Genomic DNA, 15,536 nt, shown 5'->3' with positions numbered 1-15,536 from the left:
CCTCACGTGGACTTCCTTCTGGGCCACAGGTCTTCCCTGGGGGCCGGGTCCTCACGCTGGCCAGTGCCCGGGCTTCCGACTCCGGCAGCTACTCCTGCGTCGCCGTGAATGCGGTGGGCGAGGACCGCCGGGACATCATCCTGCATGTCCACGGTGAGTGTCAGGCCCTGGACTTTGCCGGGTGCAGGCCGGCGGCTCAAGAAGGTGGGGCCGGGGCATCCCCGGGGGTCGGATGTGGGAGGTCTGGCCTGGGACTGTGTCTGCCTTCATGTAGGGGTCAGTTGGACCCCCAGAGCCCTCTCCTAGAGTGTGAACTCCCCTGTTGTGGACAGGTGGGCGGGTGGGCCCTTTCCTCAGTGGTAACATCTGGTACAACTAAAGTACAAAATCATATTCAGACTATCGATGTTGTTATAATGCACCACCCTCTTCAGGTTTGGGGGCCTCCTCTGAAGGTCATCAAGGGGAGGACGGGAGGGCTGCAGCTCAGGGGGTGGGCCCTCATCCTAATGGTGACTTCCCATCCCTGGTGGTTGCTCCCGGCTGCTGAGACAGCCCCTGCCCCGCCCCCTCCCGCAGTGCCCCCAAGCATCCTTGGAGAAGAGCTGAATGTGTCCGTCGTGGCCAACGAGTCAGTGGCCCTGGAGTGCCAGAGCCACGCTGTGCCCCCTCCCGTGCTGAGCTGGCGGAAGGACGGCCGCCCCCTGGATCCCCGGCCTGGCATCCGCCTCTCCGCAGACAAGGCCTTGCTGGAGGTGTGCGGCCTCCCAGGCCACCAAGGGGGCCCCCGCTGTGCGCAGAGCTGAGCCCTGAACAGGGCGGGCTGAGGCGCCCGCGTGGGCATCAGTTCAGCTCACTGTGGCCTTCAGGCCCCTCCAGTCCCAGGACCCATCAGAGCTGCTTCCAGCCGAACAGGGCTGGAGGGCAAAGCCCCAGGACTGAGCCCTCAGTGGCGGGGCGGGGGGGCACTTTCCTCAGGACCCCCAAGGGTTTTTCACTCCTTGTTCGAAAGCCTCCTTGCCTTTGGGCATTTAAGGCCCTTCATCTGACCCGGCAAGGCAGGGGTTAATTAGGGTCAGGGACTCTGGAGTCACAGCCTGGATTTAAAGTTTAGCTCCACCTCTCCGGACTACTGCCCCGTTGGGTGGTCGTGTTCTCACCACCCTGGCCTCTGCTCTCTCACCTGTGAGCACCTGTTGCCTTTCTTCTGGGGTGGCTGGGAGAGTCCTAGAGAATGGCTGTGAGGCCCCACCTGCCCCAGAGCACAGCTCGTCCATGTCAGCTGCGGGAGGGACGTACCTCTCCAAGGCGCGGGGAGAACCCTCCACTCCAGCCTGTTCCTCTTCCTCCCACCCCTCTACATCTTGTGATGTGATCATCCCCCACTCTGAGCCCCTTTCTTTGGTTTCCTCTGCCTGGAATACCGCCCCCTCCTTCCCTTCATTCTGCAAAGCCACAGCCTAGCTCCCTCACCCCCCTAGGTCAGGATCTGACCCCTGAGGACAGGGTCCCCTCCGCCTCCTCCTTGGAACAGGACTGGGCTGTGGATGTGAAGTGGGGTGAGGCTGGCAGGGCCACCATTTGTGCCCGGTCCATGTCAGGCCACCAAGGCCCTGGCTTCCAGAAACTTCCCGGTACAAGAGGCGCAGCAGGTGCTACCACTGCTCCGTGGTTCCGGGTGGGAGGGGGGACTCAGCAACGTAAAGTGACATGCCCAAGGTCACACAGTCTGTCCGGGCGTAATCCCATCTGTGCCGCCCCCGCTGATGGGTTGTTTTTGCTCTCGGCCAGGTGGACAGAGCCGGGGTGGCGGACGCAGGCCGCTATACCTGCGAGGCGCGGAACCAGGCAGGCTGCTCGGAGAAACACTACAACCTAAATGTCTGGGGTGAGGTTCTCCTGGGCTGGGCTGGGGTCCCTCCCCCTGCCCCTGTGAGGGCTGGCTCTCAAGCGCTGGGGTTGGGGCTGCCTTGAGTGGGCTCTAGGATACAGCCCTCCTCCACCCCACCCTCTCCCCCACGGGGTCCCTTTCTTATCCCAGCCCACAACTTCCTGCCCACCTCACCTCCTCTGTTTCACTCAGTCCCTCCAGTGTTCCCCTCACCAGAGCCTCGCACCCTGACTGTGACTGAGGGGCACCCCGCCAGGCTGTCCTGCGAATGTTGGGGCATCCCCTTCCCCAAGATCTCCTGGAGAAAGGACGGTAGGATGGCTGACCTCGCCCAGCCCTACCCTCATTGCCCCACCCAAGGAGGCTGCTCCCTGCCCTCGCTGGGTGCCCCCATTCTAGCTGAGTTAGAGGTGGGTGGGCTTACAGCCCTAGGGGGTGTGGGTGCTGGTGACAGAAGGCCCTGCAGCCCCTCCTCAGCCAATGAGAGCTGGATTGATCCTCAGGCCTCACTTCAGATGTCTCTTCTTCCAGGAAGCCCTCCCTGACCTCCATCCCAGTCTAGGCCTCCTTGACGCCACCCCTGCATGTTAGCTCATCATATTACCCACCTTAGTCCTTCAATGTCTGCTCCTCCGTGAGCCCGTGAGCCCTGGGAGGCACTGTCTGGGAATTCAGCAGTGGCTAAGACAGTGCCCGGTACAAAACAGGTGCTCGATAAATATTTGGAATTCATTCATTTAACCAGTATTTGTTGAGAGCCTCTCGTACCAGGCCCCATTCTAGGTGCTGGACGTACGGCAGTGGATTGAGGCAGTCAGATAATAAATGAGAAGTTAGTATAGGCCTACCTCGTTTTATTGTACTTTGCTTTACTGAGTTTCGCAGATGTCATGTTTTTTATAAATTGAAGGTTTATGGCAACCCTGCCTCCAGCAAGTCTATCGGTACCATTTCCCCAACATTTTCCAGCATTTGCTCACTTCGGGTCTCTGTCCCATTTTGATAATTCTCCCAATATTTATAACTTCTTCATTATTATAATTATGTTTGTTATGGTGGTCTGTGATTAGAGATCTTTGATATTACTATTGAAAAAAGATTATGGCTTGCTGAAGGCTCAGATGATGGTTAGCATTTTAAAGTATTTTTCATTAGGTTATGTACGTTGTGTTTTTAAACATACTAGTGCACACTTAATGGACTAAACATAGTTTTTATATGCACTGGGAAACCAAAAGATCACGTGACTCGCTTTATTTCGATATACGCTTTTTGCATTTGTCTGGAACTGAACCTATGATATCTCCGAGGTATGCCTGTAAATGACTTAATACCTGACATGATAAGTGCTATGGAGAGAAATAAAAGTCAGGAAAGGGGAGAAGTCGTGAGGGGGGAGGGAGGTGGGATTTGCAATTTTAAGTTGGGTGGCCAGGGACATTTGACCAAGCAGATGTGGAGAAGGTGAGGGATGGGCATGAGGATATTGTAGGGAAAAGCATTCCAGGCAGAGGTGATGGCAGGTGCAAAGGCCCTGGGGCAGGGGTGAACCAAGCATGTTTGAAGAACAGCAAAGAGGCCAGTGGGGCTGGAGCAGATTCAGCAAGGGGGACGGTACCAGGCGATGGTCACCTGTGCGATGGGGGTGGATCAAAGGCTGTAAGGATCTCAGGTTTTACCTTGAGTGACATGGGGCTTCTGGAGGGGTCTGGTTTGTGCTCTACATGGTTCCTACCAGCATGATGAGAATAGAGCATTGGGAGCAAGGGTGGGAGCAGAATGGCCAGTGAGGGGGCTCCTGCAGGGACTCTGGGCAAGAGATGCTGGCACGTGGACTAGGTGGGTATCCATGAGGTGTTGGGAGGGGGCCGTAGTCTCGATGCATTTCAAAGGTGGTGCTGGCCGGATTTTCTGACGGCTGGGATAGGGGGCTAAGAAGAAGGAGGGGTCGGGGATGACTTCTGGCCTGGTAGTCAGGAGAGTGATTCTGCCATCACCCAGATGGAGAGGCTGCAAGGGCAGGTCTGGGAAGAGAGGTCTGGACTAAGAATAAATCCCAAAGTGACAAGACAAGTCAAGATCACCAGGGGAGAGAGCGCGGACAGAGAGTAGTATGTAAGAGCGAGGAAGGATGTCATGTGGCCACCTAGTCTCCTCCCACTGCGGGGACACATGCTGATGGATGGCCAGAGCCCAGAGGGCCGCTCTGCTGTGAACAGGTGCAGGATGTTGGAAGTTAGTGTTGAATCCAGTGCCCCTTGGTTTACAAAACCCTTCCCTGCATCGGGGTCTCCTTGCTGCCAGGTGTGCCAGCTGCTTGGTCTCCCTCCCCCATCTGTGTAGCTAGATGGATGGGTCATTCATTCGATAGCCTTCACTGAGCGCTATTATATGCCAGGCCCCAGAGAACCTCTAAGGATCCCAGGGGGAAAGTGAGGCAGGGTCTGCCGTCCAGGACAGCCCACGCCAGGGCAGGATTCGGACGTGCCACCTTCAGGCTTATCTGTGTTGGGGAGAGGCTCAGTGTTATGGGAGCTCAGAGTGGGTTCCGGGATCAGATTTGGTGCTCAGGGAAGGCTTCCTGGTGGAGGTGACATCTAAGTGGGCACCTGACGCATGAGCAGGAGCTGGCCAGGATGGATGGGAGGACAAGTGTTCGAGGTGGAAGGACCAAGGACCAGGGGCTTCTTTCTCATGCATCCAGGTCAGCCTCTGCCCATGGACGGGGCTGGCCTTGGGCAGGTGTCAGCTGTGGGGCGGCTGCTGTATCTAGCACAGGCCCAGCCGGCCCAGGAGGGAACGTACACCTGTGAGTGCAGCAACGTGGCCGGGAATAGCAGCCGGGACCAGCAACTGGAGGTGTTTGGTGAGTCAGGCTGGGACGACCTGAACCAGGCGGAAGGGGCCAGGTGGGGCCCAAAGGGCGGGCAGCCAGGTGCCCTGGCGGGGCAGACCTCACCCCAAAACCCAAGCAAAGACAAAACAGGGCTGATGAGAGCACTGTCCTGTTACCCCTTAGCTCTCTGGCCTTTCAACTGCCCCCTACCCCCAGCCAGCTTCTTACAGCTCCTGACCTCAGCGTGAGAGAGGGGGCAGCGTGATCCCAAGAAGCCCCCAATGGTCCAGAGGGGGAAAAAAACACAGGTTGGAGCAGTTGGAAACTAAAGAAATGTAAAATTGATATGAAGCTCCTATATGTGATGGAAACGTAAGTCTCCATCTACGTGTCCTGCCGGGATGAAATGAAATATCTCAACCTTGTAAAAATCATTCTAGAAAATAAAACCAAAAAAGTGCTGTTCAGCATCTTGGGGAGAACCCCACCTGTGGAATAATCCCTCACCCTCGGCTAGTCCTAACAGCTGTTTAAGTTCCGGGAAGCCTCTGGTTTCTAAGGAAGAAAACCCCTCACAAATCTTCAGGGCTGTTCTGTGAGCTCGTTATCCGAACGGCGGGCCTTCCTGTGATTCACAGGGTGTGGGAGAGGGGGCCATGGGGGACTTTTCTGACCCCATTATACAGATGCAAAGTGGAGGCCCAGAGAGGCGAGGTCACCTGGCTGAGGTCACCTGGCTAAGGTCACACAGCCAGCAAGGGACATGGAAGAACACAGGCCAAATGGAGGCGAGCCCAGAGCCTGGCATGTGGCGCGTGTTTGGTGCCCGGCGGCCCACTTTCCCTGACTTGCTTTCTCCCCATGCCAGTTCCCCCTCAGATCACGGGCCCCCGGGAGCCCCACACACAGCTGTCCGTGGTCCAGGACGAGGAGGCCACTCTGGAATGCAACGCCACAGGGAAACCCCCGCCCAGGGTGACATGGGAGCGGGACGGCGAGCCAGTGGGGGCCGAGCCTGGCCTGCGGCTGCAGAGCCAGGGTCAGAGGCTGCACGTGGAGCGGGCTCGGGCTGTCCACGCCGGGCGCTACAGCTGCATGGCTGAGAACGTGGCCGGGAGGGCCGAGAGGAGGTTTTCGCTCTCTGTGCTGGGTGAGGACCTGCGGCCTGCTGGAGGAGGGCAGGAAGGGGACCAGACTGGAGAAGGCAAGGCTGCTTCCGTCCCCAAGCTGTGCTCCTGGGGCCACCCCCTTGTTCTGCCAGGAGTCGGACCCCTCTGGGTAGGGCTCCTGTTGGAAGAAGCTGCAAGCACTGCTTTCAAAATCAGGATTGGTTCCAAATGGCCCTCATTTCCCTCCCTCCTGTCTCCCGTGTTTGCGGTTCCCCTCCTCTGTTCTGGGCATTCTTTATCCTGCATGACTCATATGTGATGGGGGAATTCAGGGTCCCCGAGAGATCAGGAAGATCCTGACCACTGTCCTGGGAAGTCAGGGCAGCTTCCTGTAGGAGGTGACCTTTTAGCTGAAATGCAAAGGCTGGGTAGGTGTTCGTCGGGAGCCGGGGTGAGAGGAAGTGTGCCAGGCATAGGGAACAGACTCTGCAGAGGGCTGGGGCACGTTCACGGGGGCTAGAAGAGCCTTGTGCTTCCAATCTCTTACTGAGCTCCTACTGCATGCCTCAGGGTGGAGGCAGGGAGTGGAGAGAGACAAGGAGGGAGAGGTGGGCAGGGGTCCTTTAGGGAGGACCCTCTCATGTCTCCATCATTGCTGGGATCCCCAGCCTCGCCCACCTATCCCTGCCTGATAGGGTGTGGCTTCCTTTCTGAATGGAACTCTGCTCTGTGGATTTAGGGACCCATCTGGTGTTCCCCTTTGCTCTAACTCCCGTCTCATTTGCTCAGTCTTTGCTCCGTGCCAGGCTCTGTGCTAAGCGCTCTACACATGTCCTTGTCGAATTCTCCTGGCGTTCCAACGAGGGGTCGGGGAAACTGGGGCCCAAGCCTGTTACCAAAGCCCAGCCCGTGGCCATCACTCACACCCTTCAGTGGGAGCAGCTCTGATCTTGTCGCTTCTGCTCCTCAGGCTTCCCTGACTGGGGGGCGGGGGTCCTCGGCGAGGGCATTGGTGGGGAGACAAGCAGGAGCGTACAGCCCCCGTCTGCATCCTGAATGTGGCTTCTTCTCCGTGTCTAGTGCCCCCAGAGCTCGTTGGAGACTTTGACCCACTGACCAATGTCACGGCTGTGTTGCACAGCCCCTTGACGCTGCTCTGTCAAGCCACAGGCATCCCGGCTCCAGGGGTCCTCTGGTTCCGAGGGGAGGAACCCATCAGCCCTGGGCAGGACACCTACCTCTTGGCAGGTAAGGTGCCGGTCAGGGGAGTATCTGGTTATCGGGTCTGGCCCTCTACCTCTGTCCATCACATGCCTGTGACCTCTGATCCTGCACTGCCAGGCTTGGTTGGGATAACCGTTTTAGCGGTTGGGCCCCCGAGAGTGCACCCAAAAACACTGGTCAGGTGAGGTGCTCCAGGGAAAAAAAAATCAGATTTAAATAAGTTTGGAAAAGGCTTCCTGTCTGCTCTCCTGGAGACTCACAGTGACCATCTGTATAGTCAAGGTTCTGATAAGTCCTGCGGAAAAAAATTCTCACGGCACCTATGAAACATAGCATGGAACGGTAACAAACTTTGGGAAATGCTGATCTAAGCACTTTCTCCTTTGAATATTCATCTTCCTCACAGAGTTGGTTTGTGATGGTTCTTGCTGGAATACAAATGGGGAAACTGAGGCCCAAGAGGCAATATCCCATCAGAATCTTTCAGGGACTTCCAGGCCCCCTGAAGCTCAGCCTCAATGACCCGTCAGTTGTTCCATGCAGCCAAAGCTGGGATGGTAAATAAGTTTCCCCTTGTGCACCACTTCTGAGCGCTTGGTGGGGGCCGCCAGATTCAGTGTGATGATATGAATTCAGAGACTGCACCTGGGCCCAGCAGAAAGGAGAGTGGTGATCAATTAGTGATGTCTGCCCTGGGTGCAAGAATAGCAGTGATGATGTGTATCTACCTTCCTTGGGCTGGTCTTAGGAGATCCTTGCATTCCTCTGAGAGGAGCTGGTTCACCTCTGAGAGGTCCTTGGGAGACGGTGGCCTTTTACCAGGTCCATCAGAGTCGAATGAGGGTTCTGATCTGAGCCAGGACTACATAAACCATTGCTGTCCTTTTAGCCCCAGCCAACCCACAGAAGAGAGGGTAGCCAGGTGACAGATCCTTCTTACTAGAACAGGGTCCTCAAGTCTACCCTGGTGTAGATCTAATGTCCAGGGGGCTCCATCTATCTGTTTACCCTCCTGGGCCTCAGTTTACCCGTCTGAGGAATGGAACATTGTGGGAGGCAGACACCTCTACCTCTAAATATAATGCCTGGCATGCTCCTCTTCCTGGCGGGCAGCCTGGGCTCAGCTTGGGACAGAAGGCTGCTCATAGCTGTGCGTGGAGCCCACTCCCCCCCTCCCCAGGTGGTTGGATGCTGAAGATGACCCGGGCCCAGGAGCGAGACAGAGGCCTCTACTCGTGCCTGGCAAGCAACGAGGTTGGGGAGGTGCAGAGGAACTTCAGCGTGGAGGTCCTGGGTATGTCACCGCCCCATTCTCGTGGGCACCCACCAATCCTTTCCCTCGGGCCTGGGAGCTTCTGGAGGTGGGGTCTGGCACCGGCAGGAGGGAGAAGCCAAGCCTTGTTTTCTTTGCCTCATCAACAACCTGTTCTCTGAGGCTGCCATAGAACTTGCCAGAAACAGCTGGAACTAACCCCAGATGAAAGGGGGAAAAGATTTTCAATACCACCCAACTGCCTTCCTCTGATCAGGGCCTTCTCCCAGAGGCACTGGTACTTCCCTCAGCCAGCTGCTGAGGGTTAGGGTTGGGGTTTATTAAACTCACAGCCCCATGGAGGCAGGCGTGAGGGGATGGGGAAATGGAAGAGAGGTACCATGGGCTCTTAGCTTCCTGCTCCGTGGTTGTTCAGCGTGGTCAGTTAGTGTCTGTCTTCCCTGCTTCTCCCAGTTCCTCCCAGTATTGAGAACGAGGACCTGGAGGAGGCAATCAAGGTTCCCGAGGGGCAGACGGCTCGCCTGACGTGCAATGTCACGGGTAAGGGACACACGCAGTGAACTGGAAGAAGGGTGAGAGGCAGCTCCGAGAAGGAGGGGGACCCCGGAGATCTGGGCTGCCTGCCCCCAGGAGGGTCTCTCACCATCTTGGCCTTTGCACTCTCTGTGCCTCTGCCCCAAACACTCTTCCCTACTCATCTGACTACAGAGCTCAGCTTCCAGGACCCTCCACAAGGAGTCCTTGGCCGACCCTCTGGGCCCATGGGCTCCTACAGGTCCCAGTACTCCCCTATCCCAGCACTGACCACACTGGACCATAGTGGCCTTGTGATACCTGTGTACCCCAGCCAAGCTCTGAGTTCCTTGAGGACCAAGGGCTGCCTTGTCACCATGGTTCCCCCAGTGCCCAGCAGAGTAGGCTCCCATTAATGCTTGTGGGCTGGGAGAGATGGATGGATGGATGGATGGGTGGATGGACGGATGGAAGGGATAACTTGCCTTTCTGTCCTGCCTGTCTGTACCAAGCCATTCCTGCCCACAACCTGGGTAAGGAAAAGGCAATCAAACCACATAGGAAAGGGCCCAGGCCAGGCCTGGTGGCTGCTTCTGTGTCTTGCCCTGTTACATGGGCCTCTGGACTGAGGTGGAGAATGGATGTCCCCTAACCCATCTTGGAGCAGCCTCTGACCTCTTGTTTGAAGCATTTCACTTGCCTCTCCCCTCTGCATACAGGCCACCCACAGCCCAAGGTCACATGGTTCAAAGATGGCAGGCCCCTGGCTGGCGGAGATGCCCACCGCATCTCTCCAGATGGAACCCTCCTGCAGGTCCTCCAGGCCAACCTGTCTAGTGCAGGCCACTACTCCTGTATCGCGGCCAACGCCATAGGAGAGAAGACCAAACATTTCCGACTTAGCGTCCTGGGTAAGTGCTAAGCATCTTCTGGCTGCCATCGGTGCCGGAAGGCTGGTATCAAGGTGACCAGCTCCTTACAGACAGCTTCCCACAAAGCACTTTACTATTTTTTCTTCCACGTCAACAACAACAACAATAATAATAACAGCCCTATAGGCTGAACCTCTACCATGGGCCAGGCATTTGCACAGGCCTGATTAGTTGGATCTTTTCAACAACCCTAGGAGGTGGGAGATGTGCTTGTCCCCATGTCAACAATGAAGCCCTGAGGCTTAGAGAGGTGACAAGACTCCAGGCCCCAGGGTCGGGGCTCACACCCAGGCAGGCAGTCTCCCAAGGGCCATCAGCATGAACTGTCTCGTTAGGAGAAACAGGGGTCTAGAAGTTGAGAGGAGCACAGATCTGTTTCTTAAAATGCTGTTGGTAAAAGGGAGGGTCCCCAGCGAGAGCTGAAAGAGAAAATGTGGAGACCAATGAAAGCAGAGCTATTCTACCCAGCAGGGAGTGAAACTCCATCCCCACCTCTGCTCAGAGAGTGGTAACAATTGGAACCACAAACAGAATTGGGAAGGCTCTGGTTAAATGAGTAGATTCTGGATGTTAAGAGACTATTGGGGAAACTGAGGCACAACTGACCAGCTTCCCCTATGGTGTTGCTTAGTGACGGAGAGCCTGGGCTCTGGGTCACCCAGGCCTGAATTCAAGCATGGCCACACGGTGCGTGGTTCCTCTGAGTTTCAGTTTCCCCTCTGTGCGATGCAAGTAGCAAAAGCCAAGCACCAGGGTCTGAGGCTCTTCTGGGTCCTTGGGCCCAGGGTGGGGGATCTCCGTTCACGAGCACACTCCCTGCCCCACCGCAGTGGTTCCCACCATCCTGGGAGTGAGCGAGGACGGTGCTGACGAGGAGGTGACCGTGACCATCAACAACCCCATCTCCCTGATCTGCGAGGCGCTGGCCTTTCCCTCCCCCACCATCACCTGGATGAAGGATGGGGCCCCATTTGAGGGCTTGAACAACGTCCAGCTGCTCCCAGGTGATGCCCTCGGGGTGGAGAGGAGGGAGACAGGGGGCAGGTGACGCGTCGTCGGGCTGGGTCAGAGGAAGGGAGCCTAAGTGAATGCCTGGGGGTGGCCCGCTGCCCCCCGCCCCCCAAGCAGGCACCCACGGGCTGCAGATCCTGAATGCCCAGAAGGAAGACGCGGGCCAGTACACCTGCGTGGTCACCAATGAGCTTGGCGAGACCATGAAGAACTACCACGTGGAAGTCCTCAGTGAGTCAGGGACCCTCCAGGGCACCAGTCGGGTGCCCTCTGATGGTCACTGGCCAGCCAGGGCCGGCTCAGTCATTTTAGGGCCGAGGACCTAGGAGGAGGGAACCAGTGAGCTAGGACTTGGGCCACGTGGACGCCCAGAGCCACACCAGTCCTGGCTTCCTTCTGCCACTCACACTGTGGTACAACCAGAGACCCCACAACTTGAGACCTGGTACCCCCAAGAGAGCTCCCAGAGGTCACCCCAGGAATCCCCCCACCTCAGACCTGACCTGTGCCGTAACCATCTCTCCCCAGGAGCTGGTGGGTTTCCAGAGTCCCTCCACTCTCAGAGAGCCAACACCCCGTTTCTGGGACAGACCCGGGGCCAGGGGGAGCGCAGGGTCTCAGCACCTCTTCTGCGGGCCTGCTCCTCAGACTGCTTTGTGGTTTTCAGTTCCCCCTTCCATCTCCAAAGATGACCCCTCCGGGGAGGTCGTCGTGAAGGAAGTGAAGTCCAAGGTCAATAGTACCTTGACCCTGGAGTGCGAGTGCTGGGCCACGCCCCCACCCACCATCAGCTGGTACAAAGACGGACAGGTGAGCCCGGGACACCCTGGCAGCCTCAGGCTCTCAGTCTGGTCCCCCTTGTCTGCTTGGAAGCTTCCAGAAAAGGCAGTCAAGGCATCAGGCCCCAGAGCTGGCCTGGGCCCCACCCCACCCTTTGTATTTTAATAAGAAATTCAACTCTTTATAGGAAACAAGTCTCACGAACATTAAACCCTCACTGAATCCTCTTCTAATTTTTAAGTTGTATGGATTTGGTGTTACAAAATTGTCGGGGTGTTCTTATCACGTTATGTTGTGTTCCAAAAATTGTGTGAAAATAGAAGTACACTCGTCTGGGGGCTTTCTGCCCCTCATTTCTGATGTCTGTTTCCCCTCTTTCCACCCTCAGCCCGTGACCCCCAACCAGCGTGTCCACATCCTTGGTGAAGGACAGCTACTCCAGATCCAGCCCACGGAGGTCTCGGATTCTGGGCGATACGTGTGCATGGCCACCAATGTGGTTGGCGAGGATGACCAGGACTTCAACGTGCTCATCCAGGGTGTGTAGGGCCACAGGGAGGGGTGGGGCGTGGGCCAGTAGGACTGCGAGGCCGCATGGCTGGGGGTGGGGAGTGTCAGTGCTTCTGGGGTGGCCTGGTGGGAGGGCTCTGTTCTTATCGCTGTCTGTATGTGTGGCCCCCAAGCCCCTGGCCTGGGCTCTTTCATGAACTGACCTTGTGACAAGGACATTGTTGCCCCCCAGGCCTTGGTTTTACCTTTGTAAAATGTGGGTGATCAAATCAGGTGACCTTGAGGGCTCCCCCAGTTCAAAAAGCCAGTGATGAGGGGCCTCTGTGCTCCAAGGCATACATTCTGGCTAACGCTTAGAATCTGGCGTTCTCCTCTGAGAAATACCAGCGTGTCACAAGACTGAGTCCACTAGACACGAGCTCCAGAGAGAGGAAACTTATCCTAGTGCCCAGCATAGTAGTTGCTCAGTAAACACTGGTTGAAGCAGTGAGTGAATTTAAAAACTGCCTTGGGGCTCCCCTGGTGGCGCAGTGGCTGAGAGTCCGCCTGCCGATGCAGGGGACACGGGTTCGTGCCCCGGTCCAGGAAGATCCCACTTGCCGCGGAGCGGCTGGGCCCGTGAGCCATGGCCGCTGGGCCTGCGCGTCCGGAGCCTGTGCTCCGCAACGGGAGAGGCCACAACAGTGAGAGGCCCACGTACCGCAAAACAAACAAACAAACAAAACAAACAAACAAAAACTGCCTTGCCTGAAGGATTTGGCTCAAATGGTGGAATTTATGTGCCTGGGGAGGGGCTGGGACGGGAATCTCTTTGAGCGGTTCATCCCCATCCCTCAGCTGTGGGTCCTAATGGCTTTGTCCCCCACTCCCCAGTACCCCCCATGTTCCAGAAGGTGGGAGATGCTGGTGCAGCCTTTGAGACCCTGTCCCGAGAGGAAGAGGCCCGGGGTGGGGTGACGGAATACCGGGAGATCGTGGAGAACAACCCCGCCTACCTGTACTGTGACACCAACGCGGTCCCACCCCCGGAGCTCACCTGGTACAGGGAAGACCAGCCCCTCTCGGCCACAGATGGGGTGTCTGTTCTGCAAGGTAGGCCAGGGCTGCAGAGAGAAGCAGGGCATTTGCAGGCAGGCACCAGGGTCACACCCACATCAGAGCTGGTCTCCTCTGCCTTTCTGTAAGTCCTTGAGCTCTCCTGTGTGCTGCTTGCTGTGTGACCCCGGGCAGGGCACGTGACCTCTCTGGACCTTAGCTGCCTTTTGTAAACCGGGGCTAGAAGTTCTTTACCAGTTTGAAGGCTAGAATGGGGTCCCTTTCTGCCTCTGGTTTTTAGAACAGAGGTTCTCATCTCGGCCGTGCCCACCTCTGGGCTTCAACATCTGTAATGTCCTGGCCCCTTTCTCTGGAGGTGTGGCCGGTTCGTTTATTAAGACCTTGTGACCCCAAATGCTGAAGAATCTCTCCCTGGGCTCTGATGACCACCCAGAGTCCAAGCTCATGGCTTATGTGACCTTTTAAATTTCTTCTTACAACTTTAAATATTTCTTTAAGGTTATTTAATTTTTGTAAACAACTGCTTTATTTCAGAATAGTTTTTTGTGGATGACTTTGAATTAAAAGGCTCCGGGGATGGGACTTAGAAATGCCTGGCTTCCCTAGGGTGGCCCACAACTGGGAGGTATTCGAGACACAGAGCCCGGATGGGGTCCTGCCGGGTCCTGCCAGGTCCTGCCTGGTCCTGCCAGGCTTGGGCCAGTTGTGGCGCTGTCCAGCAGAGGGGGATGATGTGGGCTGCAGGATGAACAGGGTCATTCCAGGGTTTGTACTTTGGTACTTGCAGAAGAAGGTTGCCTCTTGGAGATCTGGGAGAGGCAATGCTTACGGAAAGCTCGATTGACCTTTAACCTGGCACTGCCCTCTGACCTAGGGATGCAGTGAGCTCAGTCACATGCTGATTGGCCTCTGACCCTGGCCACTGACCCCTAATCCTGGGTACACAGTGGTCACAGTCACAGCTGACTTTAATTCTGGCCCTGATCACAGATTAACGTCATGTATCAAGTGACCCCTCCCCCAGCCGTGGCCGCCACCTCCCCAAATCCCGGCTACTGTCTCCTGGCTCTGCACATAGTGAGCCCCTGGTTCTAACCCTGCTCACAGCCCACCACATCGTGGGTCAGAGATCCCCCAACCCAGAGTCCTGAGCACACAGCGACCCTAGCCCAGCTTCCACTAGAGACCAGCTCCAGTCCCACAGATGCCAGGCTCTGGCCCTGGCTGGCTCTTGTGCACAGAGGGTCCCAGGTGCTGCACCCCAATTGCCCCCACGCCCAACCACTGCCGCCTCCTGAGAGCCTCTGCCGACATGTGCCAAGCTCTCTGCCCCTTCCCTCTGCCTTCAGTGAGGAGCTGGGCTCAGCACTGCTGGGCACTCTTTTCTGGGAGCCTCAGTTTTTCCATCTGTAAGATGGGAGTAGTGACAGCACACGGGGTCAGAGGCCAGGGAAATGCTCAGCCCAGGGCCTGGCACAGAGTACGCTGCCACTGTGCTTTATTTGATCCCCTTGACCCGTGACCTGAGCAGAGCAGGCGATTCTCTGCGTTTCACAGATGAGGTGGGGGAGCGGGAGTGGCCGGGGGGGAGGTGATGTGTCCCAGGTCCCCTCCAGGGGGAAGAGCGGGTTTCCTCGCCCTGGCTCAGGCCTCTGTCCCCACGTCCCCGCAGGAGGCCGGGTCCTGCAGATCCCCCTGGTGCGTGCGGAAGATGCCGGGAGGTATTCTTGCAAGGCCTCCAATGAGGTGGGCGCGGACTGGCTGCACTACCAGCTGCTGGTGCTGAGTGAGTGGCCCGGCCTGGGGGCGGGCGGGCGCAGCGTGGTCTCATGGCTACAGGTCCCATGAGGGGCCCCCTCCCAAAGGGGGTCCAAGTAGAGAGCATGTTCAGTCCTACTGTACTCAGAGGTTGGTAAGGTAGGGGTTACGAGCTTGGGCTCTGAAACCAGACAGGACTGGATTCAAATTGCAAGTGAACTGCTTCCTAGCTGTGTGACCTTGAGCAAATCACAGCCCTCTCTGTGCCCCAGATTCCTTAGCTGTGGCAGGGCCTGGGAGCGCTTGGTGGGCAGGGTTCAAGGAGCCCCAGCCAGTGCCCGGCACCAAGCGGTGTTCTTGCCTCGATGCCCGCCCCCCCAGGGACCTTTCCCAGGGTGGCTGCCCACTCTTCACCCTCTTCTCCCCCCCACCCAGCCCCACCTGTGATCCTGGGTGCCATAGAGGAGCTGGTGGAGGAGGTGACTGTCAACGCCAGCAGCACCGTCAGCCTACAGTGCCCGGCCCTGGGCAACCCTGTGCCCACCATCTCGTGGCTCCAGAACGGGCTGCCTTTCTCCCCAAGCCCGTGGCTGCAGGTCCTGGAGGACGGGCAAGTGTTGCAGGTCAGGGCGACCCCCTGCTT

At 57.2% G+C, this 15,536-nt stretch overlaps 1 protein-coding gene across 1 annotated transcript in view; it reads left to right on the top strand.

Annotated features, from left to right (window-relative positions):
- HMCN2 (hemicentin 2) overlaps window positions 1–15,536 on the top strand; it is a gene marked incomplete at its 5' end in the record, with an annotated part of 150,276 nt that overhangs the window by 89,324 nt on the left and 45,416 nt on the right. Inside the window, 17 exons of the mRNA XM_082842097.1 lie at window positions 30–153; window positions 580–755; window positions 1,792–1,888; window positions 2,084–2,203; window positions 4,596–4,757; window positions 5,596–5,877; window positions 6,917–7,084; window positions 8,241–8,354; window positions 8,787–8,873; window positions 9,566–9,757; window positions 10,609–10,782; window positions 10,907–11,020; window positions 11,457–11,599; window positions 11,958–12,108; window positions 12,953–13,171; window positions 14,808–14,921; window positions 15,329–15,516. Coding sequence (XP_082698223.1) covers window positions 30–153; window positions 580–755; window positions 1,792–1,888; window positions 2,084–2,203; window positions 4,596–4,757; window positions 5,596–5,877; window positions 6,917–7,084; window positions 8,241–8,354; window positions 8,787–8,873; window positions 9,566–9,757; window positions 10,609–10,782; window positions 10,907–11,020; window positions 11,457–11,599; window positions 11,958–12,108; window positions 12,953–13,171; window positions 14,808–14,921; window positions 15,329–15,516 — 2,625 coding nt within the window. The remainder of the gene's footprint in view (window positions 1–29; window positions 154–579; window positions 756–1,791; window positions 1,889–2,083; window positions 2,204–4,595; window positions 4,758–5,595; window positions 5,878–6,916; window positions 7,085–8,240; window positions 8,355–8,786; window positions 8,874–9,565; window positions 9,758–10,608; window positions 10,783–10,906; window positions 11,021–11,456; window positions 11,600–11,957; window positions 12,109–12,952; window positions 13,172–14,807; window positions 14,922–15,328; window positions 15,517–15,536) is intronic.

This window comes from Leucopleurus acutus (genome assembly GCF_964270905.1).
Source record: "Leucopleurus acutus genome assembly, chromosome: 7".
Taxonomy (NCBI): domain Eukaryota; kingdom Metazoa; phylum Chordata; class Mammalia; order Artiodactyla; family Delphinidae; genus Leucopleurus; species Leucopleurus acutus.
This window is presented reverse-complemented; position numbering and strand designations above follow the sequence as displayed.